Source organism: Capricornis sumatraensis, chromosome 10, assembly GCF_032405125.1.
Source record: "Capricornis sumatraensis isolate serow.1 chromosome 10, serow.2, whole genome shotgun sequence".
NCBI lineage: Eukaryota > Metazoa > Chordata > Mammalia > Artiodactyla > Bovidae > Capricornis > Capricornis sumatraensis.
Genome location: NC_091078.1, coordinates 59453982 through 59470609, shown reverse-complemented (window position 1 = coordinate 59470609; position 16628 = coordinate 59453982). Strand labels below are relative to the sequence as shown.

Here is a 16628-nt window from a genome sequence, read left to right as displayed (position 1 = left end):
CTGAGGTGCTCTTGACTGCAGCCCTAGAAAACCCACTCAGAACGATGCCTGTTGGCTGCATCTGGGAACCCAGGTTTGCTCGATGTTCTCAGAATGCTCTCCCCGTGTGTGGGCTAGGTAGGCCTCTGCTCAAGCCGGCACTGGCTGCACTCATCAAAGTGGAGGGAAGCTGCGGGCATCTCCCAGCCTCTGTCTCCTCCAGAGATTTACCAGGCGGGACGACTCAGGAATGCTCTTCCAGCTACACATCTAGAGCAAGCCTTTGGAAGCTTGTTTTATTTTACCCGCCTGGCTTTTTCATTTCAGGGATGAACAGATTCTGAGAATCCTGGGGAGAAATGGGAAAGACTCCACTCACAGGAGCAGGTAGTTAAAACTTTGCCTAAAGGAATGCAGCATGCTCATGGGATGCTGGCTTCCTTGCAGGTCTGTCTGCTCACCTAAGTGGGATGAAGGCATCAAGGTAGACTCCTTCCCCCCACCTTCTACCAGTGACCACCACCTCCCAGGCTCGAAACCTTTCCAGCTTATCCTCACACATACACCCTTAACGCCCCGACACTGCGGAGGGGTGCTAGGACTGCGGCACTATGGGGGGCCGAGGATCCTGGGTGGCTGGAACCAGGTGAGCAAATTGAGAACGTTCCTTGGCCTCCTCTCTGGGGTCTGTTTCCTCAAACTGCAGAATGAAAGGGCTAGACTAGATCAGCTGCAGCAGTGCTCCGGGCTTCTCAGACAGAGGAGCCCCGCCCCTGACAGGCTTCTGTCCTCGGCCAGAGCCCCTATGCAGGCAGGATGGGCAGGGCAGGCAGGGGTAGGAGCTACACGGACATGGAATTCTCCAGGCAAGAAGACTGGAGTGGGTCGCCATTTCTTTCTCCAAGGGATCTTTGCGACCCAGGGATTGAACCCAGGTCTCCTGCATTGCAGGAGGATTCTTTACCATCAGAGGCCCCCAGGGAGGCCCCATCTACTGTGTCACGGGCAGCCGGCCACACTGTCACCAACAGCCTCATCTGCCGCAGTGTGCCAGCTTCCCTGGGGCTTTGCAGTGAACAGCTGCTCTGCGCCCCCCTCCACAAAGGCATGGATGTAACTTACCGTATTTAAACCCCACCACCTGCCAAGCACACCACCTTATATCCATCTCATAGCAGAGGAAACCGAAGCTCAGAGCCAGTCTACTTGCCCAAGGCCCCGCTGTCGGGTCGAACTTAGGACTCAGACTCCAGAGCCTGTTTGTCCACCGGTGGGATATCCAGAGCCGAGCTGTGAGTAGCTGAGGTGTAAGGGGGACCTGCACCCTGGAGCAGGCAGTTCCTTTTGTTCCAGCCTCCCTAGTGCCCACATAAGGAGGCCCCACAGAAATCCTGCTGGGCAGCATGCCTATCACCCGGCTGTGCACCCCGGGGGCCCTGGCCTGCCTGGATGTGCCTGTGCTCCAAGGGTGAGGGAGTCGATGGAGGCCTGGCCTTCAGCTCCTGTTGCTTTGCCCCTCTGGTGCAGGCAACAGGCACAGTTCTGTCTGCCCAGGCAATCTGTTCTCTCCTTTCACTCAGATCTTGAGGGAACCACCCTGGAGTTCTGGGTCGAGTCCTCACAGAAGGTATCTCAGAGCAATGGAATCTTCTTTACACTTCTGCGTTGAGCAGGGACTCTCTGCTGCTTAAGGAGAAACAGGAAAGCTTTAACATTCCAAAACCATGCTAAGTGGACCACGCATGGCTGCGAGTCCCCAGCCTTGCTTCTTGGAGGAAAGGCCTATCGGAATAGGCACAGGGTGAGAAGGCAGTCCCTAGCCGGGCTTCTGTCCACCAAGGATGCTCAACCCAGGGTGTCAGGGGCTGAAGCTAGCCCATGCCACGTTTTGCACCCTGGTGTGAGGCTCTTCTGTCCTTCTGGAGTTAGGAGATCCTTTATGTCCTTCTCACAAAAGCACCTTACGGAAAGCAAGAGCCCCAATCCTGCTGAGCTGAGGTAGGGGACATGAACTGTCTGGGTGGGCAAGGAGGATGTTGAGGACGGTAACCCTTGCTGCCCTGCATGGGAGGCCCACACCCCTTTGTGGCTTCCCAGGCTCTGAGAAGAGCAGGCTGAGCCCCTCAGGGAGGAGCAGAAGCACGCCATGCGTGGAGATGACTTGCGAGGCCACGGCAGGCTGCCTGCTCTCCGCTCACGGCAGGCTGCCTGCTCTCTTTGAGACCTCGCCTCAGCTTACAGTCTGAGTACACACCCAGTGAGCTGGCCCTCTGGGAAGATCTGTTTGGGGTGACTTTGGCCTGGGAGGTCTCCTGGGCAGAATCTGGCAGCCAAGCAGTAGCAATGGGATTTACTTCTTAGGGTTCTTGGTACTTGTCTAGCTGTTCATGTCTCCGGTATTACTGTGAGGTCACCATGTCACCTCATGAGGTTCTCAAGTCAGTTCTGGGGTTGCAGGGCAGCTGTCAGCCCTGTGGCACAGGTCACAAAGTGGGGCCTCTGCTGGCCAAGGCTCTGGTCAAAGGTCTGGGTCTCTCCTGCCGCCACTTGAAGCAAAATGCCTTGTTTTCTCCTTACTCAAACCACAGAAAACTACATAGCAGTCTCTCTGATACGGGGACTTAGGCTGAGTGAGGCAGGAGCCTCAGGAAGCAACTGGAGGGAGGGGGAGGCTTGGTCCCTGGGGAGAGCTCTGGAGCTGGGGGACAAGACTCACCAAACATGAGGAGGCTTTGGCCCCAACAGCCTCAGCCCAGAACCAGGACCCAGGCAGAGTTGGGGTCTTGATGTGACCCGACCTCCACCCCTCAGAGGCGGGATGCTGAGGTGGCAGAGGAGGCCTGCCACCCCTCCCTCTAGTTTCCTCACCAGATGGGGAGGTGGCATGGATGCCACATCTGATGCTAAGAAAAGGAAACACTACCTTCAGTGCCCCGCACCCCCGCCGCCATTATTTTCTAATCGCATTTGCCAGGTGTTCACTCAAGCAAGACAGCTAGGTTCTCACCTACTAGAACAGAACACCTGCAGTGGCGCAACTCAGCTTTCTGTTGGCGTACAAACTATACAGCGTGGGGCAGATCTTCTGTGTTTATTACACTAATCAAGACAAAAATGCAAGAGCACATTTACCTCAAGATCTTTCACTATCAAGGATTCAAATTTCCAGATCAAAGCCTCAGGTCTCAAATACCTCCTCCAACATGGAAAAAGCTTTATTTTTCAGCTCAGTGGTGGTCACTGCAATGGGATCAAACATCCTACGCACCTCCATCTCCAGGTAATAAATCACTATTCTGATTTTTTTGGTAATTTTTTTTTCATTTTACCATCTGTGGATGGTTTGCTTAAGATAGTTGCCCCTTTTCTGCACCTATAAAGTCCTACGGCATGCCTTGGTGACTTGTTTTTTGCTCAGTATCAATGTGAGATACACCCATACCGTTGTGTTACACTGCGTTGTGGCTGTTCTCTTGCAGTTACTGGACACATGGGCGTCTGGTGTGGGCTTTTATACTTTAATAATGGATTTTTTTTCCTGTATTAACTTCAGTTTTATCCAAATGGCTGCCTACCTGTTCCACACTTTACTGAAAAGTCCCTTTTTCACGCTGACCTCCTGTGCTACCTTGCAGGCGCCTATTGTCTTCATCTTAATTCTGTTCCCTTAGTGTACACTTCATCTTATTCTGTTCCCTTAGTGTACACTTCTATTCATGTGCCAATAGCACTATTAACTCATTACTGATCACGTGATTTTCTTTCAGCAACTAACACCACCCATGGCTGGCAATTTTTCTCTTGACTGGCTAAAATTCTGTTGTTTCACTAACATTTTGAAGGTTATTACATTCAGTAGTTCCACCTGACACACCTTTTGTCTTCTGATTTTTGTGAAATGTTGTCTTCAAACCATTTTTCTGCAGAAGCAAAGAAGCATTCTCCAGAATCGTGAGTTTTGTTTTTTCTTTCTGTATCAGAATCAATCACTAAGGTTTTTTGCTGGTATATTTACATTGTCTGAATCAGAACTATATTCTGAAGAACTCTCATCTTCTGAGACACTAGTATATATGTTGCTCAAAATTTTGAAAATTTTATAATACACACAAAGTTGGAACAAAAAGCGAACGGAACAAAATGTGAAGAATGACAATCTTAAGTCGTGCGCTCTAACAGTTCCTGACAGTGATGTTCATTCTGTCCCTCTCTAAAAATGTGTTGCTACATCTCCGGTCAATAACGTGTTCGCTACCTCTAGCTTTACCTCAGGTTTCGCAGTCATGCCTTAACAGCTTATAGAACAAGTCCCCTTATCTCATTTCTCACAAGTGCCCTGGTTGTTCCTGTCCCTTTGTCCTTTTCAGTACACTGCAGAGCTACTTTGCTGAATCAGATTAACCTTCATACTAAGTTTTTACATGGAACTTCAAAACTATGATGATTTTAGGCAGAGCTCTGAAATATTTTCTGGTTTTAAAAAGTTCTTTAAATAGAACACCCTGCTGTGGTTCTTTCTGTTAGAAGCTGAGCTCACTACCAAGCTCTGCACTCTGACCTAACAGTTCTTGCCGTGCCGCCTCCGTTCTCTGCGTCACGCACTGGGAGCAGAACTGCCCCTTCACCAAATACACAAATGTTTTCCCTCTCATCCCAATTAGACCACAGGGAAGAATTTATAAAGCTTTTACACAGGGTCCTCATCCAACAACATGGAACTAAGTACATGTTTAAATACACAGTCAATCAGAAACAGCTCTCTCTCAGTACAAACACTTTCACTCTTTTTAAAGCCCCAAAACACAAGTTCTAACAGGTATACTGACTCTGCCCTCAGGGATGAACTAAAAACTTGTCAGACCTACCACCAGGATGACAGGCTCACCTGGCAGAGAGCAATGGAAGAAGGCCCATTCTAGTTCGCTCTGATTAGGTTCAGATAAACATCGACAGGTAAACCATCTTAATTATCAGTTCAAAGTGGAGTTGAAGGAATTCCCCGCTCCAAATGAATCACACTTCTGTGCTTGAAGTCCAAATCCAGGTGGGTAATTCTTCATTATTACCTTAAAGGAATGAGACCATGTGATGGAGTCTGGGGGTGGGATGCTTATTTGGAGCTTAGAACCCTATGGACAGAGGAGCCTGGTGGGCTGCAGTCCACAGGGTTACAAAGAGTCAGACAACTGACAAACTAACACACTTTGTTCTGTGTTGCCAAAGAACTAGATGCCTTTGAACCATGAGGCCTCTGGTCACTCGGACAGAATTATATACATACCTGCAGTCAGGCTGAAGGAGTCTTGGCCATAGGCTGTAAGCCCAGAGTCATTCAGTTGGAGATGGTGGACTCTCCTCCTACACAGCTAAATGTGCAAAGCTAAAACATTTTGGTGCAGTTTAACCCAGGACCAAGTGTAAAGAAACTTGACAAAACAATTCCATCTATTAGCAGGAAGGTTCTTCGATCATTACAACTTAAATTATTTCACTATCGGTTTACTCAGTTCAACTTCATCCTGAGGAAAACTTATAACCCTCACACACCGCTTAGTGACAAGGAAAAAAAGGTGACACAATCGAATGAATTAAAAGTTTAATTCTGAACCATTTTTATAACCGCATTTTCTCTTGAAGCATTGTATCACAGCAGGTTACAACAACTTTGGGATAAAAGGCAACTGGTAAACTGTCCAAAACAAGGTTCCAAATAACACCTTACTGACTTACCTACCCATACATATCCCAAATAAAGTTTTTGATCAAAAACGTGAAATAGATCCACCTGCTTATTTTAAGCATATTAAAAAGGAAACTAATTGGACCATTTCTATTTGTCTATTTTATACAAAAAGGCTACACAATGTTACACTTTATCAGATTACAATTAGAGTGATTATGAATTAGTGTTTCTACACCATTACTCGATTCTTAAAAATTAGAAATTGCTGTAGCAGTATTCACTATAACTTAACACTACGAGAGACTTAAAAAACTAACAGTTACTGCAAAAAAAAAGAAAAAAAAGCTACTTCAAAGCAAGCAAAGTCAGTACCATTACAGATATTTAAAAAAAAATTTAACAAGCAAGGCTAGAGTTTGATAAATTCCATCTTGTGATCCATTCTTGTGCATTCTTCACTTCTTGAGTCACTCCCAAAATCCATTTGTATTGTAACTCCTCGACCAAAAAGGACCAGAACAAAAAGTTTACTTCAATTGTTCCCATAGGAAACTCAGCTTGGTTAGTGTGTCAGGCACTTTCTGAGATACCAGCCCACCCCTCGAGCCCTCTCAGCAACTCTACAGGCCAATCACAATGCAAGTTCAGACAATACAGCTGTATAAAGAGAGAAAGGCTGCTATTAATGTTTAAAACAGCAAATGTTACTCATCTGAGTATTAAGTTGCAAAAGCTGTGGCAAAAAACATTAACGTTAATAACTTCCACACATGACCACCTAACAACCAGAAATCTGAGAACATTCAAATGTTCCAAGACATCTTTCAAAGTACGTATCTTTTTTTGTGGCAGATTTACAAATAGGCCTAAACCACTCCCACCCTACCAACCAAGTCTTTCTGAAGTTCTGTAGGCAGAGTAAAAGTATTTTACCCCAACTGGCTTGTTTAACTTCTTACCTAAAGGATGATTTACAGGTCAGTATCAAACCAGGCCAGCTGATTGCTGTCGCCCGGGGGCAGCCCATCCATGAGGTCCTGGGCATGCCCCAGATCTGGCAGCCCATCAACTGGATAGTCAGCACCGGGGTGGTGGCCGCCCATCTCATGCTCCATCATGGGGTCCATCCCCAAGGCGTCCTGGCCGTACCCACCGGAGTGAAAAGAACGATAGCTGGGATCTGCGAGTTGGGGCAACGACACGGTGGGTGAGGGGGGAGAGAGCGTGAAGACATGACGTGAGCACAGTTAGGGGGATCCCAGGATAGCCAACATGTCAGAAAGCATTCCTTCTAACCTCTTCACCTGCTTGCTTTCTTAAGCTGAGTCACTCCCAGTGTCAGGCCACACAAGGAACCACACGGTCTGTTTCCACCAAAGGCAGACCGCAGGTTCCAGTCCTGGACGTCTGGCCTTTCCCTGGGCAGAGACCGGCTGCTGAGCAGTGGCAACAGCTATGTGTTGGTTATAAAGTCTAGGCGATACCCACAGAAGTACTAAGAAAACGTGCCAGTTTCCTATGAAACCTTTGTATGTTTTTATCCAAAGGCTTAACATTTATATACCTGTCAAAGTAAGAAGGTTATGAGCTTTAAGTGTTTATTAACTAGGAAAAAAACAGGTAAGATTGTAAGTTTAAGATAAACAGTATATACCCAAATTTGAATTACTTAGATTTTCAGAGTTTTCTGAAAAGCTACGTAAATACGCATCCCAGATCTGAGTCTAGAATTGTAGACACAGGTATTATATAAGGGTTCTCTGAACAAAAAATGGAATAGAAAGCCAGGCAACTTGTAACACGGTACTGCAGAAGTCTGGCAGCAGTGGCACACATTTATTGCCATGATCCAGTGCTTGCTTGGTGTGTGGCTCAGGATTCCCTGTGCACCAATAAAGATATTACTGCTGACTCTAGAATTTAAGAACTGCCTTTAATTGCTACCACTACTTTCCTGCCAACAGGTCCTCCCAAGACAAGCAAAACAGCTCTTCTGACAAAGCTCTGGACCTTTACCTTGATCTGGAGATAATCAAGAAATATGAGATACATACCATCCTGGCGATATCCAAGAGGTTCTCCCTGGGCACCAATATCAAGTCCAAGATCAGCAGTCTAGATGAACAGGTACAGGCAAGGAAGCAAAATGGAAATTCTCAACTCAAAGGATACTCTCTGATATTGAAAACATACTTATTTTCAGATTACAAAAGGAATAAAGGACTCAAACATTGTAGAACTACTTACAGATGTACACAATCACAGAAATACTTTGTAATTTATTCTTTCTGCAAATATGTATTACCAAGTACTCTTAGGTGCCAGGAATATAACAGGAAACAAAACAGGTGTTTTGTTTCTACCCCCAATAGGAGTTGCTGACAGAATGTGTTATGAAAAGATCCCCAGAGCCTGCACAACTACAAGAACTAAGTTGCCATTAACAGGTCTGGAGAAAGGGCTGGGTGAGGGTGTTCAGAGCTCAAGCTGGAACGGCTGAGATTATCTATTCACATGCACTTAATGCATCACTAATATCGCTGTTTAGCAGTTGGCCTCTTTCCCCTGACAATATACGGCCTGCCTCTCTATGATCTACCTTATGATCATGTGCAACAACTGCATCAGCTTTCAGGGTGGCTTGACTCTTTCAATTTGTATCAAGGACAAATACTGAACAAATTAATAGAAATTCAAGTAGAGAAGTAGGGGGAAAACAGTATTTTTAAAAAATACTGATAAACTGACCTCCAACTAACAGCGTTTAATCGACTGCCCCTTTCCTAACAACCTTTTGAAAAGTGTTTTTCAATCTGTTAACTTTTTCATCTCTCTGCCTTACAAAATCTAACTTGTTTGTTCTAAGCAAGCTGCATAAAGCTGTAGTTTTTCCTTACAGCAGTTGCTAAGATAGTGTAAAGAATGAAGATTCAAGCCAAGGACACAGTCAATGCCAACAAATGTGCACCGAGTCATTTGAGAGGAAACCACAAACTGCCTTGGTGCTCTAGCGAACCATTGAATAAACGTGCTCACACTGCCTACCTCATTCCAAGCCATTGGCTCCGTTCTGAAGAGAGAACTGGTCAGCTCAACTGAAAGCCGTTTCTTATAATCCTGTGGCTTGTCCTCAGACATTCGGAACAAAACAGCAGCTGCATATGTTGCTGAGAGAGGAAGGAGAAAGGTCCTTGAGGCAAAGCTGAGGCTTCGCGGTACCCAAGCTAAAGGCTCTGATTCCTTCCCTACTTACCCACACCCTCATTCCTAGAATGAAGTAGTTCGGTCAGAGGAGCTGTGGCTCCCTCGGCTTCAATAGCTTCTGCAGCTTCCTTGTCCTGAGCAAGTTCACAGAGGACCCCTGCAGCTACTCTTTGAATATTTTCAATAGGAGAATAAAGCAGCTGAGGAGAAAATACACAGGAAACCTCATCAAATCTAAAGTTAAAACATGGTAAGCACCCCACGGTGGCATAAACAGTCCCAGTTCACAGTGTCAGTGGTGTCTGTACCACTTGTATTAAATAGGAAGCCTGCATTAAATCATACACTTTATGTTCTTGATGTTTGATGCTTGGCAGCAATGGTTTTCTGGAGCATTTTTAGCTACAAACCTCTTTTCCTGCGTATTATTCAAATTAAGATTTGGAAAACCCAGAGGTGACTAGGGGTTTGTGCTGCGGCAGCCCAGACTAGCTTTCATCCCTTCTAAGCTGAGCACACCAGAAAGCAGAGTGGAAAATCTCCTCCTCCTGAGGTTCTAGTCCCCATGTTTCTCCTTCTAGACTGCCCGAGAAAAATGAAGGGTATTTTCATCAATGTATTCAACTAAAAGGACATGACACATTTCCTATGTTTTGTACTTGACAAAAAGCATGAGCAGCACAGCCATTTTATAAATGGTGATAGGAGATGAAATATTATTACTATTTTGGCCCCTAATTTCCTTATACTTTGCTTATCTTTAAAATCCTGAAACTTTACTGACACACAGAATCTAGTACACCTCAATTAAAACTAACATACCTGCACAAACAATGGAATGGTATTTAGTCCTCTGATAACGATTCGGTTGTGAACATCCCGAGCTAGGATGTGAAGGGCTCCAGTACAACCTTCAACTATTTCTTCCATGCGGACTCCCTCCTACCAAAAGAAATATCATTAATAAATACGGGATTGTGCTCTCTGAAGTATATATGCTTGAAAGGCTTTCTGCTCTGAGTAGTAGTCACCAGTTATTCACATTATAAATCCAAAGTTCCCCAGAATTTGCACGTAAGTTCAGGAATGAAGATGGATCCACTAATTGAGTGTCACTTTGTGAAAGTGGCCTCTTGTCAGCACTAATTCCAAACAGCACCTCCAGAACTGTGCACAGCCAAGTACAGCTTCAATGTACCTCTGACTCCCAAAGATCACTCTCCCCAACAAGGCACCCAGCACTCTGGGAAAAGGGAAGAAGGGAGTAAATGTGCAAATGCCGTCTCAGTGTTTCCCTTCAGGTGCTCCCTCGACTTTTGTACACCTATGTGTATTTGGTGAAAATTTGGCAGTTTTACCACCTACTGCTAAAAGTCTACTGAGTTGGCAGGAGAAAATCCACTCACCTCCTCCAAGACTTTTCAACTGATAGCCTAACTGGGATAACGAAGTTAGCTTTTGCAAAACATAACTACAGTCTGCTTTCCCTCTTCCTGAGTTTTAAAAAAGGTTATAACTTTGCTACTGCTAATTTGCAGCTTTTATATCTAACTTTACTTTTATTATGACACAAAAGCTCCTTTCTTCCCAGAGAAGAGATTTTAAAATGTACCCTTTGCATTCTGTTAAGCCACCTCATGGAGACCGGCCGATATCCAAAGTACTGAGTGGAGAAAGCCCAAGTGCCCTATGAGTGCATTCTAATCACAACTAGCGACATCTCAAGATCTATTCTGTAAAGTCTTGTTCTCTAACCTGATCAAGTAAGAGACTCTGAGTCTTAAAACACATGCTGGGGAATCATAAGTATCTTTACTTAATAATGAAGCTACTTTTAAGACTGAAAACTTGACATCAATGTTTCAGACTAACTATTAGAAACAAAATTTTCAGGCTAAGATTACAAGTAAAGATCCCTGAAATACTACCACTTATTCTTGTTGATATTCTTGTAAGTCCATGGAAATAGTTTAAACCACTCTTGGAAGAGACAGTAAAAAATGTGTTAAATATTTATAGTTATCTACAAACAATAAATGCCGGAATCTTCCTACACGGTTTGTGGAAACATAAATTGATACAACCATTATGGAGACGAGTATGGAGATTCATTTTAAAAATATGAATATTACTACCGTTATGACCCAGGAATCCCACTACTGGGCATATACCCTGAAAAAACCATAATTCAAAAGGACACTTGTATCCCAATGTTCAGAGAAGCACTATTTACAACAGCCTGGACATGCAAGCAACCTAGATGTCCATCAATAGATGAATGGATAAAACAGCTGTGGTAGACATATACGGTGAAATAGGAGCCTTAAAAAGGAACGAAACTGAATCAGTTGTAGTGAGGTGGATGAACCTAGAGTCTGTCACACAGAGTGAAAGAAGTCAGAAAGAGAAAAACATCGTAGATTAATGCATATATAGAATCTAGATGATGAACGTATCTGCAGGGCAAGAACAGAGGTAGAGAAGAACTGGTGGACCTAACGGGAAGGAGAAGGTGGGATGAATTGAGAAAGTAGCACTGACGTATATACGCTACCACATGTAAAACAGCTAACTAGTGGGAGGACGCCCGAATACCCCAGGGAGCTCAGCCTGAGGGGTGGGGGTGGGGGGGCTCAAGAGGGAGGGGATGTAGGTAAACTCATAGCTGATCCATGCTACTGGACAGCAGAAATCACCACAACATGGTACAGAAATTACACTCCCATTAAAAATAAATTTTTAACAATATATGTTTATAGGTAGAACTGTAGTGGGGAATAACAGGCTCTGAAATCAGACAGGCTTGGATTCAAATTAATGCCTCTGCTACTTTGGACAGAGGTGAACCTTTTGTATGGACAAGATGAGACCCCATAGCAGTAAATCACACCCCACACTCTCTTTGTAAGATTGAGGAGGCAGCGATGTGAAGGATATGTCAAGGGAACTATCACCAGGGGCCATATTCCTCCTTTCATTCTCCACAGCCACAGAGACATGGTGGTTCTTTAAGCCAATAGCAAGCAGCCCTTCAGGAAGCTGGAGAATGGAGGAAGCCAATGACCAAAGTAGTTCAGGAGCCTATGGATTTACGCATTCCTTTTAAAAGGCCAGGGGTCACTACTAAGATTTACCTACCACAAACTGCTGCTGTGTTCCACCCATAGATGTACGACGCTGGGTATCCTGATGTGCACGAACCAGCAACTGAACTAGTCGTGGAATGGCACCCTGCTCACGCAAAGGCGCGTGATTTGCTGGACAAAGGGCAAGATTTCGAATCAATCCAACAGTAGCCTGCAGATAAGAAGAAAGAGTAAAGAACTGGCATACAACAAAATCATGTTCTTAGTCTAAAATGCCTACCACACTAAATCCATCACTATCACCTGGATAAAACTGACTACACAAACACTTCAAACCCCTACCCTCATCCCACCCATATTTCCTGGTTACAGCTCCTTATCAGCCAGCCCTCAGTGCCGAGACAGGCTGCTAGTAATAGTCAGAAGTCGTCTGTTTTCAATTCTGCAACCTTCAACTTTGACAGTTTACCTTGATCAGAGGCCAGTGGGATGGTGGATGTAGGAGTTTAACCACCACAGGTAGTCCGTAGTGAAGGCGAACAGCGTTCTGGGCCATCTCAGCCTCCTGGTGCCGGCTGGTCAGATGACGAAGGGCACAGATGGCAGGCTCAGTGATGTCTTCCCTGTCCCCAGCACGGAGGACCGTGCGCACAAGGGCCTCTATGCCACCCACTTGGCACACCATCATCTTGTTCTTATAATTATTGCAAGTGAGATTAGAAAGAATTCCAGCTGCACAGGTGACCACATTGATATCATCTGAGCCTAGAAGCTGAACAAGAGTCCCAAGAAGACCTTCCATCCCTTCCTGTGGAGATGAAAACGGACACTAAGTACATATTCAGCTTGACATTTACCAATCTACTCTGAATGTACCTGTTTAGTTGCAGCATCTGAAAGATTCCTTAGAGTCCGAAAGTACCTGTTTAGTTGCAGCATCTGAAAGATTCCTTAGAGTCCAAAGGCAGTTCTGAACAAGGCGCTGACTTGGATCTGTCAGGTGAAGTCCTAAAGCTTGCATTCCACCTAAAAAGATTAAAAAACATCTAAGGTGATGGCCATTAGCTCACAATTCCTATCAGTACTAAGTGTGTACTTTAGTCTCAGAGGATATCCTTCTTTGTTGCCAAAGCTTATCCCCTCCATCTAAGTCCTTTATTTTCTTTCATTTTCTGGAATGCTGCTCAGTTTCCCTCTCTTTTCTAATTCACCTCAGCTAGGGACAACTTGTTTTATGTATCTGTTGTTTCTTCCCTGTGTGGAAAAGCCTTCACTATCTCCAGTCTCCCTGTAGCTAATACTCTTATTACTTATTTCCTTTCATCTAGTCATTTCAAGAATATTTAATACCAGGCCCTGTTTTGCACTGGAGCTGTATCAGGGAGGCAAACAGTCTAAAAGTCATACCTTCGTAGAGCTTGTGGTCTAGCTGGAAGCACAAAATAAACAAATACACTATTAGAAAGCTAAAACTATATGTCAAATGGTGTTAAGTGTACAAACAACAAAGACAAAGGAGGGGGCTACAGTTTACAGTAGGGTAACCAGGATACCTGACTGTGAAGGTGCCATCCGAGCAAATCCCTGAAGGAGTTCATGTAAACTCACAGGGTGGAAACACAGTCTAAAAAGGCAGCACCAAAATGCTTACTCTGGGGGGCTGTATTAAAGGCAAAAGATGTTCTTCAAAGATTCACAACCTCCTCTTGTTCAGGACCCTAATGAAGGACATTTACACTGCAGAGGAGTCTAAACGGAAGCTCAATTCCCCACACACTGGCTAGCTTAACCTCACCATCTCTTTCTCACCGAAATCACTTCTAAATGCAGTGGGATATACTTTCTCTTGTCTCCTTGTTTATCTTTTCAGATCTGTTTTATTTCCTCAATTAAGTTAGGTCAGCCATGCAATGCTATGCATGCTAAGTCACTTCAGTTGTGTCTCTTTGCAACCCTATCAACTGTAGCCCACCAGGCTCCTCTATCCATGGAATTCCCCAGGTAAGAATACTGGAGTAGGTTGCCGTTTCCTTCTTCAGGGGATCTTCTCCACTCAGGAATCGAACCTGCATTGGCAGGCAGGTTCTTTACCCAAATGCAGCGGGATATACCCTTGTCTCCTTGTTTATCTTTTCAGATCTGTTTTATTTCCTCAATTAGATTGGGTCAACTTGCTGAAATTCTTTAGCACCTTGTACCTTTCCTTCACAGCACTTTTCACAGCTATAATGGAGCCCGCCACTCAGACCAGACCCTCCCTATCTGGTGCCTTCCTCATAGTAGCTCCAGCTGCTAACAGAGTGCCCAGGGCTGACGCTCAGTAGTTTCACAACGACTTGGTTCCTGTCTCCCTTCTCTCCCTCTACTAGAACCATCAACTCTACGAGAGGGGATTTTACTTCCAGATGCCTTTCCGAACAGCCTGCAGAGACTTACACACACACATTCTGATTGAGCATGCCCAGGGTGAAGATGGCTTTGAGGCACCCCAATGACTTCCCTACAGCCCTTACCCACATCCACTAAGAAAGGAACTCCCTAATCTCTATCCCTACCCAGTCTTCCCTAGCATTCCAGAAGCAAACATTTCCAGCTACCTACTGACCTTTTAGTCACTTCACAGATATCAACTCCCTAAATAACATTCATCCTTTGCTACATATTTTTAATATCAAATGACTTCATTCCTAAAAGCCTATAACACATCCCAGCAGCCTGGTCTGCTTGCCTCTGGTCAAACTGTCACATGATGCTAATATTAATATTCCAAACACCTCACTGTGATGCTGTAGCCAACAACAACTTCTCATTATAAGATAAAGACTGAATTCTTTAGCATAACCTTTAGGAACTCTTTAGGATTTGGACTTCATCTTAAATCGACCTAAGCATTCAACACCCGTGTTTCCAAAGCTGCAATAAAGTATGAATAAACATCACCCAGGGACCTAGAAAGTCCGGGACAACACAGGCCTGCCCGGCTCTGGCCCACCACCCTCACCCTGAGCTATTCATCCCACTACTCACTAGGTTCCAGTTACACAGACTTCCTCTTCAGCACCTAGAATGCAACGATTTCTTTCCTACCTTTAGGACCATCTGGTTTGCACTTAATCCTTACTTCTCATATAGATGAAGCCCTCTCATTCATTTAACATCCCCCTCTCAGAGAAGGACATTCCCGCCCCATTAACTCTGCATCACTATTTGCTGTTCATTTCTCTTGTGACACTCATTCCAATTTGTAATCACCCCATCATTTTGCAGATTTCTGTCTCCTTCACCAGCCTGTAAGAATAAATACGGGGACCATACCTATTTTGTTGCCCACTGCATACCAGCTTGAAACACAGGGGCTGAATATTTTCAGAATGAACAAATGAGCATCAGAATAACCTCGGAAATTTTTTTAAATTAATTTATTTTAATTGGAGGCTAATTAACTACAATACTGTAGTGGTTTTCGCCATATACTGACATGAATCAGCCATGGGTGTACATGTGCTCCCCATCCTGAAACCCCTCCCACCTCCCTCCCCAATGGGAAACTTCTTATAATCGAGATTCCTAGGCCTCCAGTCCCAGGCATTTCCAACTATTACTGACTCTCTTGTCACTTCAATACTCCAGGAATTCTGATTAAGTAAGTCTAAAAATCTGTATTTTTTTTTAAACAAACATTTCAGGTATTTCTGGAATAGCTGTTATCAAGCCTATTATCAGCCATCGTTTCTGGTAATATGATCTCTGCCTGAACTAGGCTTGAACAGCACCAAAGAACGTGGCAAGCAGAACACATCCTTTGTCTGAATGCAACTTTGGCTTCAAACTGAATACAACCGTCTACTTTCAGCCTGTGAAGGTCAGTTTGATCACCCTTTTCCTAAGAAAGGCAACCTAATGAGAACTACATGTGCTGCACGCATGAGAACCCAGAATAGCCAAGTACACTTACCAGCTTCTACAATAGCCGGCTTGTTACTAGAGCACACAGACAGCACCTTCAGCACTCTGCTTGTGGTCCACAGTAGTTTCTCATAAGTGTAGGTCCTCATTATATTCACTAGAGCTTGAGGTCCACCACTAGCCAGAATGATGAGCTAGAAAGATGTGTATGTATTGTTAATCATGGAATCTTGATCAAATGCCCGAGAAAAGCCTTTATTACCAACTGATTTTATCATATAAGAATTTCAGCAGCTTAGTGACATACATGTATACCTGGTCATCATTAACTAGACCTCCAGACTGGGGTCATATTTAAGCCCTGCTTCTACAAAATTTCACTCACACTCATGTACCTCAGTCCTCCCCAAAATATATAAATTCTGGCCCAGTATTATTCTTCCCACACTGATCCTAGTAAAAGGAAAAAAAAAAACAAAATCCATGTTTGAACAGTAATGCCCAGATATGAAAGTTATGTCACGGCTGATTTGCTGCATGGAAATCTGAACCAGAATGGGCACTTATTAATGAAAACTCCTAATATATGCTTTGGCTCTTGGCCTTTCCTCATCATATCCACCTAAAAAAGACAGCATTAAATATTTATCCCCACCTTTCCTTCCCTGCATACCCCACCTCCTGACTCTTCCCCGATTTCCAAAGACAAATTTTTTCACTGCATGCTTCTGCTAAGAACTGTTTCCCATTATTCTTTTAACATGTTCCAC

The 16628-nt window shown here is 44.4% G+C and overlaps 1 protein-coding gene across 3 annotated transcripts in view; it reads right to left on the bottom strand.

The window, feature by feature from the left end:
- Nucleotides 1-5577: 5577 nt before the first annotated feature.
- CTNNB1 (catenin beta 1) overlaps nucleotides 5578-16628 on the bottom strand; it is a 45944-nt gene continuing 34893 nt past the window's right edge. Inside the window, exons 7-16 of one of the 3 annotated variants that reach the window (XM_068982361.1) lie at nucleotides 15908-16052; nucleotides 12875-12978; nucleotides 12422-12760; nucleotides 12005-12163; nucleotides 9689-9808; nucleotides 8916-9066; nucleotides 8708-8829; nucleotides 7717-7777; nucleotides 6622-6842; nucleotides 5578-6319 (exon numbers count right to left, since the gene is read on the bottom strand). In XM_068982361.1, the coding sequence (XP_068838462.1) occupies nucleotides 6634-6842; nucleotides 7717-7777; nucleotides 8708-8829; nucleotides 8916-9066; nucleotides 9689-9808; nucleotides 12005-12163; nucleotides 12422-12760; nucleotides 12875-12978; nucleotides 15908-16052 (1410 nt within the window). In that variant the 3' untranslated portion in view covers nucleotides 5578-6319; nucleotides 6622-6633. Of the gene's footprint in view, nucleotides 6843-7716; nucleotides 7778-8707; nucleotides 8830-8915; nucleotides 9067-9688; nucleotides 9809-12004; nucleotides 12164-12421; nucleotides 12761-12874; nucleotides 12979-15907; nucleotides 16053-16628 lie in introns of all 3 variants that reach the window. The other 2 variants (XM_068982362.1, XM_068982360.1) reach the window with 2 other exon arrangements.